A 12,524-nucleotide genomic window follows, 5' to 3' on the forward strand; every position below is an offset into this window, starting at 1 on the left:
CTGGTGCCTCCCCCAGCTCCCTTGTTGCGGGCAGAGGGGCAGCGGCTCCCAGCCCGGCTTGCTGGGACTGTGTGTACAGGGCGGTTGTGTCCTCCTGGGAGAGGCAGCAGGATATTGTCCCCTGGAGGACCTCCGGAGCCTTTCCAGCAGTCACCTGCATGTCCGTCTGTGACCACCCTTTGAGGGCCGTAACTGGTGTACCTGTACCTGATGTACGGGCAGGCTGAGGGCAAATACTGTAACTTCAAAGAGTTGTCTGCATCTGGGGCTTCCTAATCCCAAATGCACGTGAGCTTTTTCCACACCCCCCCCCCCCCCCCCCCCCGATATCTATTTTCCTGACCAACAGGATGGTGAAGCATGCACAAGCTAGAAGAAACAGAAATTCTCACCATTGGGGAGTTTACCTGACATCGGTAAAGGAATCAAGTTAGATGATCTGGTCTCTTCTAGCTCTTCTTTTCTAGGATTAATTTATTTATATCTATTTAATTTTCAAGTTTCACTCTCGAATCTTATGGGAAGAGATACGGCATGCCATTAAAGCCCTCTCCATTGCCAAGACCTTAAACAGGGCCTCTATCTCCCTTGTTAGGGGACTTCAAGGCAGAATGTACTTTTATGCCATTAACAGCATAGCACAAGGATCACGCATCTTCCTTCCTGTGGTATTGAATGACAAGCAGTCTGGCAAACAAGCTCTCTATAAGGATGAATTTCATCTCCCAGCAAGCAAGTTGTGAACTCGAACAAAATCCAGACAGCTCTCTTCACACGTTACAGAGGTGCCCCTCAACCCTCTTCCTCAAAAGCACCATATAAACCTTTGGCCAATGCTGCTCTTAGCTTTCTAAGTTCTAAACCGATGAGAGAAAAAAGGAAGAAAACCAATGAAAGAAAGAACACAACTTTAAAAATACGAACATATTACTTCACAAAGTACTTCCAAGGAGAGGTACCTTAGCACACAGCTGTAATCAGTATGGCAAAGCTTCTGCTTTTTGAGGTCATTGTCATTGATGTTTTAACTGTTTAAGACAGAGTATTAAACACAGGTGTCAGTTCTAAGAATGATGTTCTCATGCTGCAGAAGCTCGATTCTACGTATCTTGCCCAGACACAAAGCTATCAGGGACTTTCCTTGAATAGGGAGCCTAAGTCTACAGAACAAACCCTGAAGGCAGCAAAAGGAAAAACAAAACAAATACAAACAACCAGAACCTCTGCACTCAGTAACAGACCTTCTACTTTGACCACATACCAGATTTAGAAATTTCCCAATAACAAAAATAAGTTAACTGTAGAATTCAACTAATAAATCCAGTGCTTCAATATTGGCCAGATAATGCAAGGAATAGCACTTGTAGTCATGTCATATTCCTTCACTGTAGACTCGCTGCTATACTAAGTTGCATTTGTCACCCAAGTCTATGAGGATAAAAATTCCAAAGTCTACCTGGAGACATATATGCAACACCATGTACACCACCACAGTTTGGTTAAAGTCCTACAACAGTTAAACAGTCTATAAATAAAATACGGTAGCTTTTAAAATATTCACATACTTTTGGGGTGATCTACTATCAACTTCAGCTTTTAGTCGCAAATTCTCTCTTAAAAGGCTATTGTTTTCCATGCTCAGTTTCTTATTTGCCTAAGGAAAAGAAAAGGAAAAAAAATAAGTATACAGTAAAACAGAAATTACTTCTAATATTTATAGGACAAGCTGTTTCTCCTTTTTAAAGAGACAGAACTAGCAACGTGAAGGCAGGAACAGCCTTCAGACAGGGACACCACTTAAAAAATCACCATGGGAAATGGCTTGCAAAACTGAATAGCGAACATTTTTTATTCATATTCCCAAAATACATCGCAAGTGTCCTATCTAGGGAAATAAACACAGCTATGTTAGTTAGTACAGAAAGTCATTAAGGAGATGTACTAATGGCAATTCCATGTTTTTTTTTTTCCACATGACTAAATACGTTAAGTACATTAACATTACAATGTGCAGGTATCAGCAAAACTGGTGTTGAACAGCTTCCCCCATTCCATATTAGAGTAAGATTACTTTGGTTTTTTTGGCTTGTTGTTTTTAAAGCATAGTTATCCTATGGATGTAAATCCATTACAACAAGCTATTTGCAGTCTTCACGTTCTTCCAGGACGTTGTGATTAAGACTCCTGATTCACAACCCTTCTTACTCCTTGAATTGAGGTCAATTCCTTCTTCTCAGTTCAGCAGACACCCTTGTTAACAAGATACTTCATATAAAGAGAAGTTTTCCTGCTGCCGTGTTTCAGAACAATGAATGCCACCATCCTAACAAGTAGAAAATAGTCTTTGCACTTCATAGTCTGCTCAATCTCCGTATGCTGAAAACAGCACCCCCAGTCCAGGACTCGTAATTCATAGCCTCAATTAGATGACGCTTCCACTGCATAATAAAAGTATGATCTAGAGTTAGATCCAAAGAAGGAGCTATGCAACTGGGCTTAGGAGTGAAACGTACTTTTTCATAATCAAACAGTGCAAGAAGAGAAGCAGAAAATTCTAAATACTTATACAAATATCCCCGGCAACCTCTCCAGGTGAGGCTAAGACAGTTGGGGGTAGGGGGAATGAAGCAGAAAAAAAATAAACACCCCCCTCACTATCCCCCCCAAACACCACAATATTCCTAGGGGCAGAAGGAGTAGAGACTTCTGGTAAAGAAGGAATAGGAAGGGTGAGCCCAGGCTTGGGTGCCTGAGTGTCAACTATTTGGTATTTAAAAAATAAAAGCACAAAAAACTATCCTGAAAGCAATGAGTAAGAATCCAGGACACCTCACTTCCAAAGGAGCATCAAATCATTTGACAACAAGTCCAAGACCTTTCTCTCTTTCCAGAGACACAGTTCCCCCAGCCACACAATCAAATAGGAAATTGCATGACTTGCATAGAGTTGGTAGGTAGGGCATCCACCTGGCACATGGCAAGGCAGGACTGAACCTCTTTGGTGTCCTTCTTCCAGAGAGTGCTCTACCCTCCAAGCCAGTAATCTGCAAGGGATCCCCACTTGCAGCACAACGTCTAGATTAATGAGTTCATGTAACTGCATTATTAATGAGTGTACTTTGTCTAGTATTTCTACTACTGGGTTTGTATCACCACTTCCATACTCGTTATGACTCCACTCAAAGTCATAATGCCTACTTTGGGAGTCTCTGCTCTAGGACATTAAATGATAAAGGTGTTTCCTATTTTCTGACAGTCTGGTTTTAAAAAGAAAGTGATGGCAACCACATTTTCTGAGGGATGCTGTCTCACTGGGAAGCGATGGGTGGTTGAAGCTCCTGGGTCAGGTACTTTAGGGGATAAGGTTTCTGGTATACATGGGAAAGGTCTTGCTGTTCAGACTGAACAGGTCTTGCTGTTCAGACTGTGGTTGGTCAGTGCATGCTCAGAAGTGAAACAAGGTCTAAAAGAAGAGCCAAGTGATTTTAGGTACTCCTGGAATTGAGCAGCTGTTGAACAGGGAACAGATGGGAAGAGAGTGCCTGGATCACCGTTTAAGACTTGGTCCCTAAACCCCATCTAAACCTCTATTTGTACCTAACCCTTAACCAAATTCAGAGACTCCATAAACTTAAAACTTTTTTCTTGCTAAGGCTGAAGTTATACTGAAAAAAACCCAAACACACCTCTCCCTCAGTCCCTGCTCTATTCTTTTTACTTTCCTAGGGGAAAAGTTAAAAACCTTAGTCACCACAAAAAAAAGAGGCAGTACAGTTTAACTTTATGGGGAAAAAAAACCACCAAACAAAAAAATAGGCAGACAAGAACTCCTTGCTGCGAATCCCCTTTTGCCAACTACAAGTGACTCTGAAGCTCCTGGGATCCTCTTAAGAGGGCAGAAGATGTGTCCCAGCCTGTAAAGTTGAAGTCTGAGTCTAGCCAAGTTATTGAAAAAGCTAATTTTGGAAACTCAGTTTATTCCTTATCACACAGTCCAATCAGGGCCACAATTTGCTTTGGACCACACAGAGGCAAATCTAGTAGTGTCCCATTAACAATAACAGAATGGCAGAACAGTGTAACGTGGGCCTCTGAGTCTGTAGCACAGGAAAAGTGTAAACACTATTAATGCTTACAAAGGAAAAAAGTCCTAAACACCTAACACTTCAGTTTTGCAGGAGGCAATGCAGGATTGTTAACAGAAGAAATAAAGGCAGCATTTTGAATAAATGCAAGTCCAGTTCTTTCCACCTTGCCTTTCAAATTAATCTTGAAATGTCACTCTTCTTGAATGTTTGAGGTGATGCGTCTTGTGCCCGCAGCTAGATTTTGCAAGGTATTTTTATTTAGATGTATTTTCACATGACTATCTCCTGCACCCCTCCTTCTGCAGTATCAGGTTTTCTTTTATATTACATTCCAGATGTATAAAAAAGCCGCAGATTTTCAGTAAAGGATCTTCTGGTCATAAATGCTAAAGCTTGTCTATTTTCGGTCAAAGGGTCAAGTTACTCTGTCTCAGCAAATTGGACCAAAAATATCGGCTAGCAGGGAGGGCAATAGTGCAAAATCTGCCTCAGCCAACTGTACTGTGTTTGGCGACTGAATGTTGTAAAATAGATATATTATATAGATTATTGCAAGCCTGAAAAATCTGGTCATCAATACTGGTGACAAGTGCTACTATAATCCAATTACCCAGTCATACAGTGACAGAGGAGTTGAAGAAGAGTCACATACAAGACTCCCTAGAACAAGCAATAACACCTGACGCTTGCAAAGGCTATATGGAAATACTATGATACACCGACAGCCACTGGAATTCAATTTTTTCCTCTTTCTTCTGGATCTATGAAGTACCCAGAGGTCATGCTAGCTCTCACTCCCGTTTAACTAACACGAAACAGTTACACTACAAGATAGCTGAAGAAATGTATTTATTACCTCCTTTAACTTTTCTACATTATCCATCACTTTTTCATATATATCATTGGCAGCTTTCAGCTTTTTGCTCCATTCCTCTGGGGTTTCTGGGCCACTGGTACTTGCTTCATCTGCTGACTGGCTAGTTTCCTCATTTTGGCAAGACAAAGCTGATGCTGCAGGATCCAGAAGAGATTTCAGCTGTGTCTGTAAACTGAGATTTTTACCTCTCAGATCTTCCACTTCTTTTTGCAGGGATTCTATTTCATCCTAAAGGTATCAGAAATTCATAGGAATGAAAATAATGCGTGAGATTAATTAAATAATACTGGCAACTTCCCACAGCACTTTAGAAACATGGGTTCTCTGGCAAGCTCGGATGCATGCCTTCACTTACACATATATCTAAGTATGCTTATGTTTTGTGCTCTAGGCAGGATTTTAATCAACCTGCACACTCAAGCATAGTGAAGGTTTTATGTAGTCAGGGGATTCCCTTCACTAAAGGACCTTGAACAAACTGGCGGGCAGACCAAAAGCTTCAAAGCATGCAGCAACATGAATCTATTATTAGGGCACTCTGTGGGAGGATTTCCCGTATCAAGAGTGTTCTTAAGGTCGTCCTCTGCTGACTCATTTGCTGTTATTTGAGAATGTTTCTCTCGTATCATTTGGAAACATCACGTTTGGATGCTGAAAGTCTCAAGATTCAAAATGGACAGAACACTGCCTGGAAGAGGCTGCTCCAGCTACGCAAAAGTAGCAACATCTTAGGAAAGACTCTCAAAATGCAAAGAACAAAGCTCTTAGCTGTATCGGTCTGAAGCTACAGAGAAGCAAAAACCTTCAAAAGCCTGTTGTTAGAAGGATAAAAGAAATAATCTATCCTGAAAACATGTCTTCTACACTGTTCACCAACTTAAATACTTGAGTTGCTCAAGATCAGATTACTAAAGGAGGTCATATATAGCACTTACATAAATCCAAGGTGTATTTGCATGAATAACCAAGCTTCCCCCCGCCCCAGCATGAGAACAACCATTTTAAATTTAAGGTTTTTTTTGAAGAGGTTTATGTTATCCTATGCCTATCTCTGTGATTTTGGAGCTGATTCAATAGAAAGGCAGGAAACCTTCTTTTCCTGACTCCTCCTTTCATAGACGATGAAAGAAGCTGAGCTACAGGCAAGCTTGTCATAAAAGACAGCCCCTACTTCCCCAATGTTAAGGATATATACAGTGTCCATTTCCTTTCTCTCATTCTCCTCCCTGAGACAGGTTTCCTTGCAAAATACGCTATGTCTTCACACTACTGCTACTAAGGAAACAACAGCTGAGAAAACAAACTAAGCATATTCCTTATTAATACCTTTTCACCTTGTTCCTAAAAGTATTTTTCCAGCGGGAGAGTGGAGATAAACTTCCAAGCACTCACTCACTTTCAGAAAACAATAGATCAACGAAGAAAAAAAATTAACCTATGCCATAAGGTTGCAGAAGGCAATATTCTTTAAGAAGAAATTTAGTCTCCCTGAGCAACAGGGAATTACTTCAGGAAATGTTTGTATCAAAGACAAAACAAAAAGCCCCCAACACCTAATATGCATAAAGAAAACCCTCCCATACCACCTGGGGGTGGAATTCCTACACAACTATGGAATTGGCTGTACTTGGCTACTTGTAACATAGAAAGAACATAACCATGAGTTCAGCGGGATCACTTCAAGCACCAGCAAATGCTCTCTTGTAACCTTGGCCAGAAGGTGGGATTTTAATGCAGCTGAGTTTCATGTAGATTCAGTATGAACCTTTACTCAAATTAAAAACAACGGGACTCAAAGCAAAAGGACCAGTTGTATGCAGTAATTTAACAGTTGCAGTTCATCTGGAAAGTCACAACACTCCCCACGTCCTTACCTCGTATTCTTTGTGGAGCAATTCAAGCCTTGTTTTACGTAGGTGTTTTCTGACTGTCGGACTAAATATAGGATCACTTTCACTCGCTCCTCCTAAAGCAGCACAGGATGAAAGAAACACTGATATTGTTTTATTTTCAGTCAATTCAATACTAGTAATCCACCTTATAGTGTTTTTCGTATTATCAACTACAAATACAGCTAATATTGGACCAGTCTACTACCACGTGAGATTTAAAGTCCTTTCATTTTCAGAATGGATTAAACAGGATTATCTATTAGTGATGTTTAGAAGTCAAAATCCTGCCTCACAGCAGGAAGACAACTTTTGAATTTTTCAACTTTGTATTTTCCTTGACAGAATCCTATCTTATTTAAGACCATACTATTAAAACAGAGCCAAGGGTGGGGCAGGGGGGGAAATCAAGCATAGTACAAGATAGTGTAAGTTTCTAAAGTGAGGTTGTTCAGGTATATTTTTCTCTCAGAATCAAATAGCAGAGCTGACATTTTATGTCAAATAAAGATCGCAGTATTTCCTAGCTCTGGGGAAGTTCAGATCTTCATTCAAGTGTTGTAACTTTGACTTATTTCTGTGCCAAGAGACATTTTCTTAAAAATAAAGCAAAAGGAAGGAAATGGTGAACAAAACAAGCAAAAAAAAAAAAGACCACAGACTCATTCAAGATTCTGGATTTAAGTACACTATTTCTCAGCTAAATGCTATTCTCTCTTAGGTCAACAGGTTGCAACGCATAGGTAGAGTACTTCAAGTGAGATGCGTTCTTTCCAGTTAAAGGCACCATCCAACCAAGATTTAAAAAAACAATCATTAGAGCCACGGGGTGCTTGCTGCCTTTGACTAATCTAGCCATTAATACACACATCATCTTCAGAATTTTTACCTTGTAGGTATTATGTACGCTTTCGGAAAGAGTTAAAGTCAGATCTTCCTTAGACGCTGGTAAAAAAAAAAAAGCACAGAGGAAAAAATATCCAGACATCTTTGGACTGAAAAGAATCTCCTCCAGCAGTAAACACCAGAAAGTTATTTCAAAGCCTAAATTTGTCCTTACCTATAATTTCCTTGCAAGGATTTTCAGGCGTGATGGGAATCCTGCAAGCTGGACACTGATTATTGTTCTTCAGCCACACTTCAATACAAATGGAACAGAAGACATGATTGTTGACACAGATGACTGGGTGACGGACCTTTTAGTATTAAGGGGAGGGGGGAGGAGAAAAGAAAACAAGCAGAAAGACACTATGAATACTTTAAAACTCTTTTAGGTAACAGAATATGAAAATACACTACTCCATCTCTCAGTGCAAGTCTGGTCTTGCAGGAAAGAGACACTGCTGTTTCGCAGGACTGACCTCCTGACTCACAACACCAAACTTCCCTACTATTTAAGGCACCAAAGCTATAACCATTTTTGCAAAACTAAGGTCCTTGATTCCAAGAGCTCATTAATACACAGTGTGGCAGGCACCATTCCTTCACCCCACAACCTCCAAGAACTGCAGCCAATCACTCCAGTGAAATGCATTAGCCTCCCTAGGTAGGAGGAGGCCAAAAGACACACATTAACTGATTTCCAAAAGGAGGGAATGAGGGATTGCTCCTGGCAACAACCAACACTTTGCCTTGGAAGAGGTGTCACTGAAATGATAGTGTTACAGATTAACTCTAGCCTGCACATAATCAGCTTCATGGAAATCAGCCTTAAAAAGGATAAGGGCCAAACCTACAGAGCAGAAACATGAACCAGCAATCACTAATTCAAGCCTCCTGCTAGATATGCATTGCTACTAAATAAGTCATTACCCAACAATGGGGCAGCTAACTGAAGGATTAAATATTCCAATCAGACACAGATCCTTTCAAGAAGCTTTCCCTCCCCTTCCAAAACAGCAGGGTAGACAAACTTTTAGAAAATATTAATGACAATGCATTATTCTCTTGTCATTTAACTATAAACCCTGTTTGAAAGTAAGTGTGCATAGAGGGACCAAATATGATACGGAAGAAAGAGACTTCCCCCTACATCTATGCCTTACTGCAGCTTCTGTTACAGCTTACTGTAATACACACTCTTAAATCTCTTAAGACTTAACAGTACTATCTGTGTTAGGGGTCTTAGAAATAATTATTTCTTTTTCCTCCACCACTATCTTTGCCCAAGAAACGTGTTTTGAGACACGGAAGTAGCAGTATCTATTACTTTAGAGTCTACTGTGTTGCACTTAAAACCCAAGCTCAGGAGAACTCCTTCAACTTTAAAATAAGTCCTCATCATCCCCAAGATCTTCCTCTTTCATTCTATTAGTAAAGTAGTCAAACTAAAAAGGAAAAATGAAACATTGGCAGGGAGAACCAAGCACCTGGAAAGGACAGCCAAAAATCAGTTTGGAAAACAGATTAGATGTGTCCTGTAGTAATCACACCCATACAATCAGTGTTGCACAAACTAAAACCCAAGCATTTTATCACTGAAATACACACAGACCTGAATTAAGGCTCAGATCTGTCAACTTCTTCTCCAATTTACTATCTATGCCTCTGTCACATTACCGGATTCACAGTATCTTTAATGCCTCCAATATGACAGTCCTGGGAGCCAAAGGGTTTATCGATACACAAATAGAAACTCAAGTTATTGAAGGTGTGAACAGACTAAGCAATTTCTCCAAGTGTCTGCACACTTTCAGCTCTATTTAAGGAGGCTTTTTTGTGATTAATGCAAGCATTAGCATACCAATGCTTTGGAAATGTTTAAATATTACAATTTCAATTATTTAAAAAAAAAAAAAATCTTGTTATTTACTGTTTTTCTTTACCAGAAAAAGAGCTTTCTCCAGCTTTCCCACCAGCAGCTAGAAGAAAAAAAACCACAACTTTTTCTCTGGCCATACTTTTTCCTCAGAAGCAGCCTGAGAATAGTTATATGTATGGCGATGATAGGATACAGAGCAGAATAACTTAAAATAATCCAAACAGGAAAAGACATTTCAGGAGTGCAGGTCTCCCCCCCGGGGAGCAAGAGACCCTCGGTTACCCCAAACCTGACATGGAAGCGCACTTCTTGCAAGTGAATGATTACTCCGTATCTCTAGCAAAATAGTAAGTCACATTTATTGCTCTCCAGGGTACAGTGCTTCTGATTTACACACTTTTACAAGTTTCATTTCAGGGCTGAGGTTTCTACTTCTGTTGGCTCAGGATCCACACAAAGCAATCCACGGGACAACAGCAGAAGCCGCTATTGAAATGTCACACAATGGCTGGGGGTGCCGCTGCCCTTCACCGAGTCCCTGAGCCACCGACTGTGGCAAGCCCGGGGGGTGGGGAATCGCGACACACTCATTACTAAAAAAGCATTTCATTTGAATTACAGCACAGTTTCAGTTCCTTAATCGACCATAATGTCTAGAAAGACTACAGCTTATTTGGGAAGGCTTGATCAGCTAGGTGATTTTAAGCCATTTCCTAATTTTTCCCCACACATAATGCGATTCCTACGCAGCTCAAAATCAAATCCTGTACACATCTATGTCACTTTGAAGGCACTTCTGGACCTTCAAGCAGCACTAACAGAGGAGCAGGCTTGTGGACAAGCAGGCACACTGATACCAGTGAACGAATCCCCAGGCATCCTAGGGGGTTTCAACACACACAGAACTGCGTGCCTGAGCCCAAGCAAACTGTCAACGCCAAAACCAACAGGAGAGACCTTCAGTCATTCTAGGATGAGTAAACCTAATGGCATGATGCAGATGGCTTCTGATCTGCTCACTAATTATGAATACAGATATGTTAGAAGATAACCCAGACTGCGTTAAAAGAACATTCAGGTAACAAACATGAAATTTATCCAAGCAATTAACTCTTATTATAAATGGTTATTTGCACATCTTGCCAATATACTTTACAACACTGTTCACACTAACAAAATGGGCTAATGTGTGTCCGTCCCCGCCCCAAGATTTCTGCTTCATTAAAAATGAGTGGTTGACATTATCGAAGGAGTTTCTCTTCAATATCTCTTTTTATCCCCTTACCATTATGTACAGTGAATAGTTGCTATTTTGCAGCCAGTCCTTTGCAAATTTTGCAGAGATAGCAAGAGGTACATTCTGATTGTAGGGTGGGCCTTCTATTTGAAGGTGGGCCCTCAATTTGAAGCCTATGCTACAAACCACAGAAGTATTATGTCAACCCTCCATGACACTTTTTGCTCCCCCCTACAAGATATGGCAAAACTGGCAAGATTTTTCCCTTAAACTAAATAACTTTTTCTTTCTCTAACCTTACTCTTCAAAAGAGAAGAGCTTTTTCTGATAAAGTTTTTCAAAGAAGTTCCAAGCTGGAGACAAAGACATTTAAAAAAAAGGAAAGCCAGAGCTGTCAACTTTGGCAAACTTTAAACAGCTTCAGACATCTAAAAAGGAAAGCATTTAAATACCTTTATTACACATATCACCAGTAGAGTCACTTATATAATGTTAATATATTACCTCAGTGCAAGATACCAAGTAAGAAGAGCGTGGAAATCTCTTCCAGTACAAACTCAGGAACATCAATTCCTGACCAACTCCAGAAAAGAAGTGGAAGTATGAAACAGTGGCTTGAAATAACCCAGTGGCTTTATAGCAAAATATGAGTGAATACCTAACAAATCTATCAAGTCTCTCAAATCTAGAAAGTCACTAGGATCAGATTCAAATAGCAAATACACTGCCAGTCTGATTTCACTCTCCTCTTTTTCAAGAATATCCACTTTGCATTACAGGCACAGTAAATTTGTGTTCTCCTCCATTTTCATTAAACAGATAAATAGAAAAGGAGAGGTAACAGGACCACAGCCAGGAAGTCTTGCTCGGCTTCCACAGAAAAGCTAAGAAATGAGTAAGCACGGTTGCTAAAAGCATCACTCTCTGCCAGAGTTAAGAAAAGGGAGATGTCCGACTACTTTCACTACCAGCGCTATGCCTACTTTATACATCAAACGCGCCTATTCTTTTGTTATCACTCCAGCAGAAAAGGTCTCGGAGTAAAGGCCACGTGAGGTAGAAAGAAACCGGACAGTAAATGCCAGAGTACAAACATAAAAGGTTATTTCTTCCCTTGTAATTACTATTGTGCTTTAAGAGGTTTGTTTTGTTTTGGAGAGCAATGAAACAAGAAAAAAAAGAGCAAAGGATTTGAGAAGCAATTAGTGACGGCTATGAAATTAGCTCTGGGGCTTTTAGAGGAGAACAGACTAGCAAGAGCCCTCCGCTTCCCGAGGGAGAAGAGAAAGGGACTGAGAAAGGGTCAGAAAGAGGAAACAGAAACTTTTTCTCCAGACTGCTGCGGTTTTGCTCAATACTTTTTAAATCCACTTGGTTACACATCCCCTCTTTGTTTCGCTTGTCCTCTACGACACAGCACCACGCTCAAACACACACTCACCTAATATTTTAAAACACTCCAGCTCCTACAGATACCCGAAGAAGAAAAACCCTCAAAACCTTCACCCTGGGAGCCATACGCCCACCTTTCGGCGCGGGGCCGACCGGTGCCTCGGGGACTGGGGCCCCCAGCCCCCTCTAACGGCCCCCGGGAGGCTCCCGCCGCGATGGCGCACGGTTCCCACCATCCCAAGGCCGGCAACAAACCTCGCCCCCAGCCGGGACCGGCCCC

General features: G+C 40.9%; 1 protein-coding gene across 1 annotated transcript in view; it reads right to left on the minus strand.

Annotated features, from left to right (window-relative positions):
- Nucleotides 1-12,524, minus strand: part of RNF219 (ring finger protein 219) — a 45,224-nt gene that overhangs the window by 10,488 nt on the left and 22,212 nt on the right. The window contains exons 5-10 of the mRNA XM_009281748.2: nt 10,901-11,030; nt 9,414-9,452; nt 7,915-8,050; nt 6,840-6,931; nt 4,945-5,193; nt 1,566-1,654 (exon numbers count right to left, since the gene is read on the minus strand). Of these exons, the coding sequence (XP_009280023.1) occupies nt 1,566-1,654; nt 4,945-5,193; nt 6,840-6,931; nt 7,915-8,050; nt 9,414-9,452; nt 10,901-11,030 (735 nt within the window). The remainder of the gene's footprint in view (nt 1-1,565; nt 1,655-4,944; nt 5,194-6,839; nt 6,932-7,914; nt 8,051-9,413; nt 9,453-10,900; nt 11,031-12,524) is intronic.

This window comes from Aptenodytes forsteri, unplaced genomic scaffold (assembly GCF_000699145.1).
Source record: "Aptenodytes forsteri isolate BGI_AS27 unplaced genomic scaffold, ASM69914v1 Scaffold51, whole genome shotgun sequence".
NCBI lineage: Eukaryota > Metazoa > Chordata > Aves > Sphenisciformes > Spheniscidae > Aptenodytes > Aptenodytes forsteri.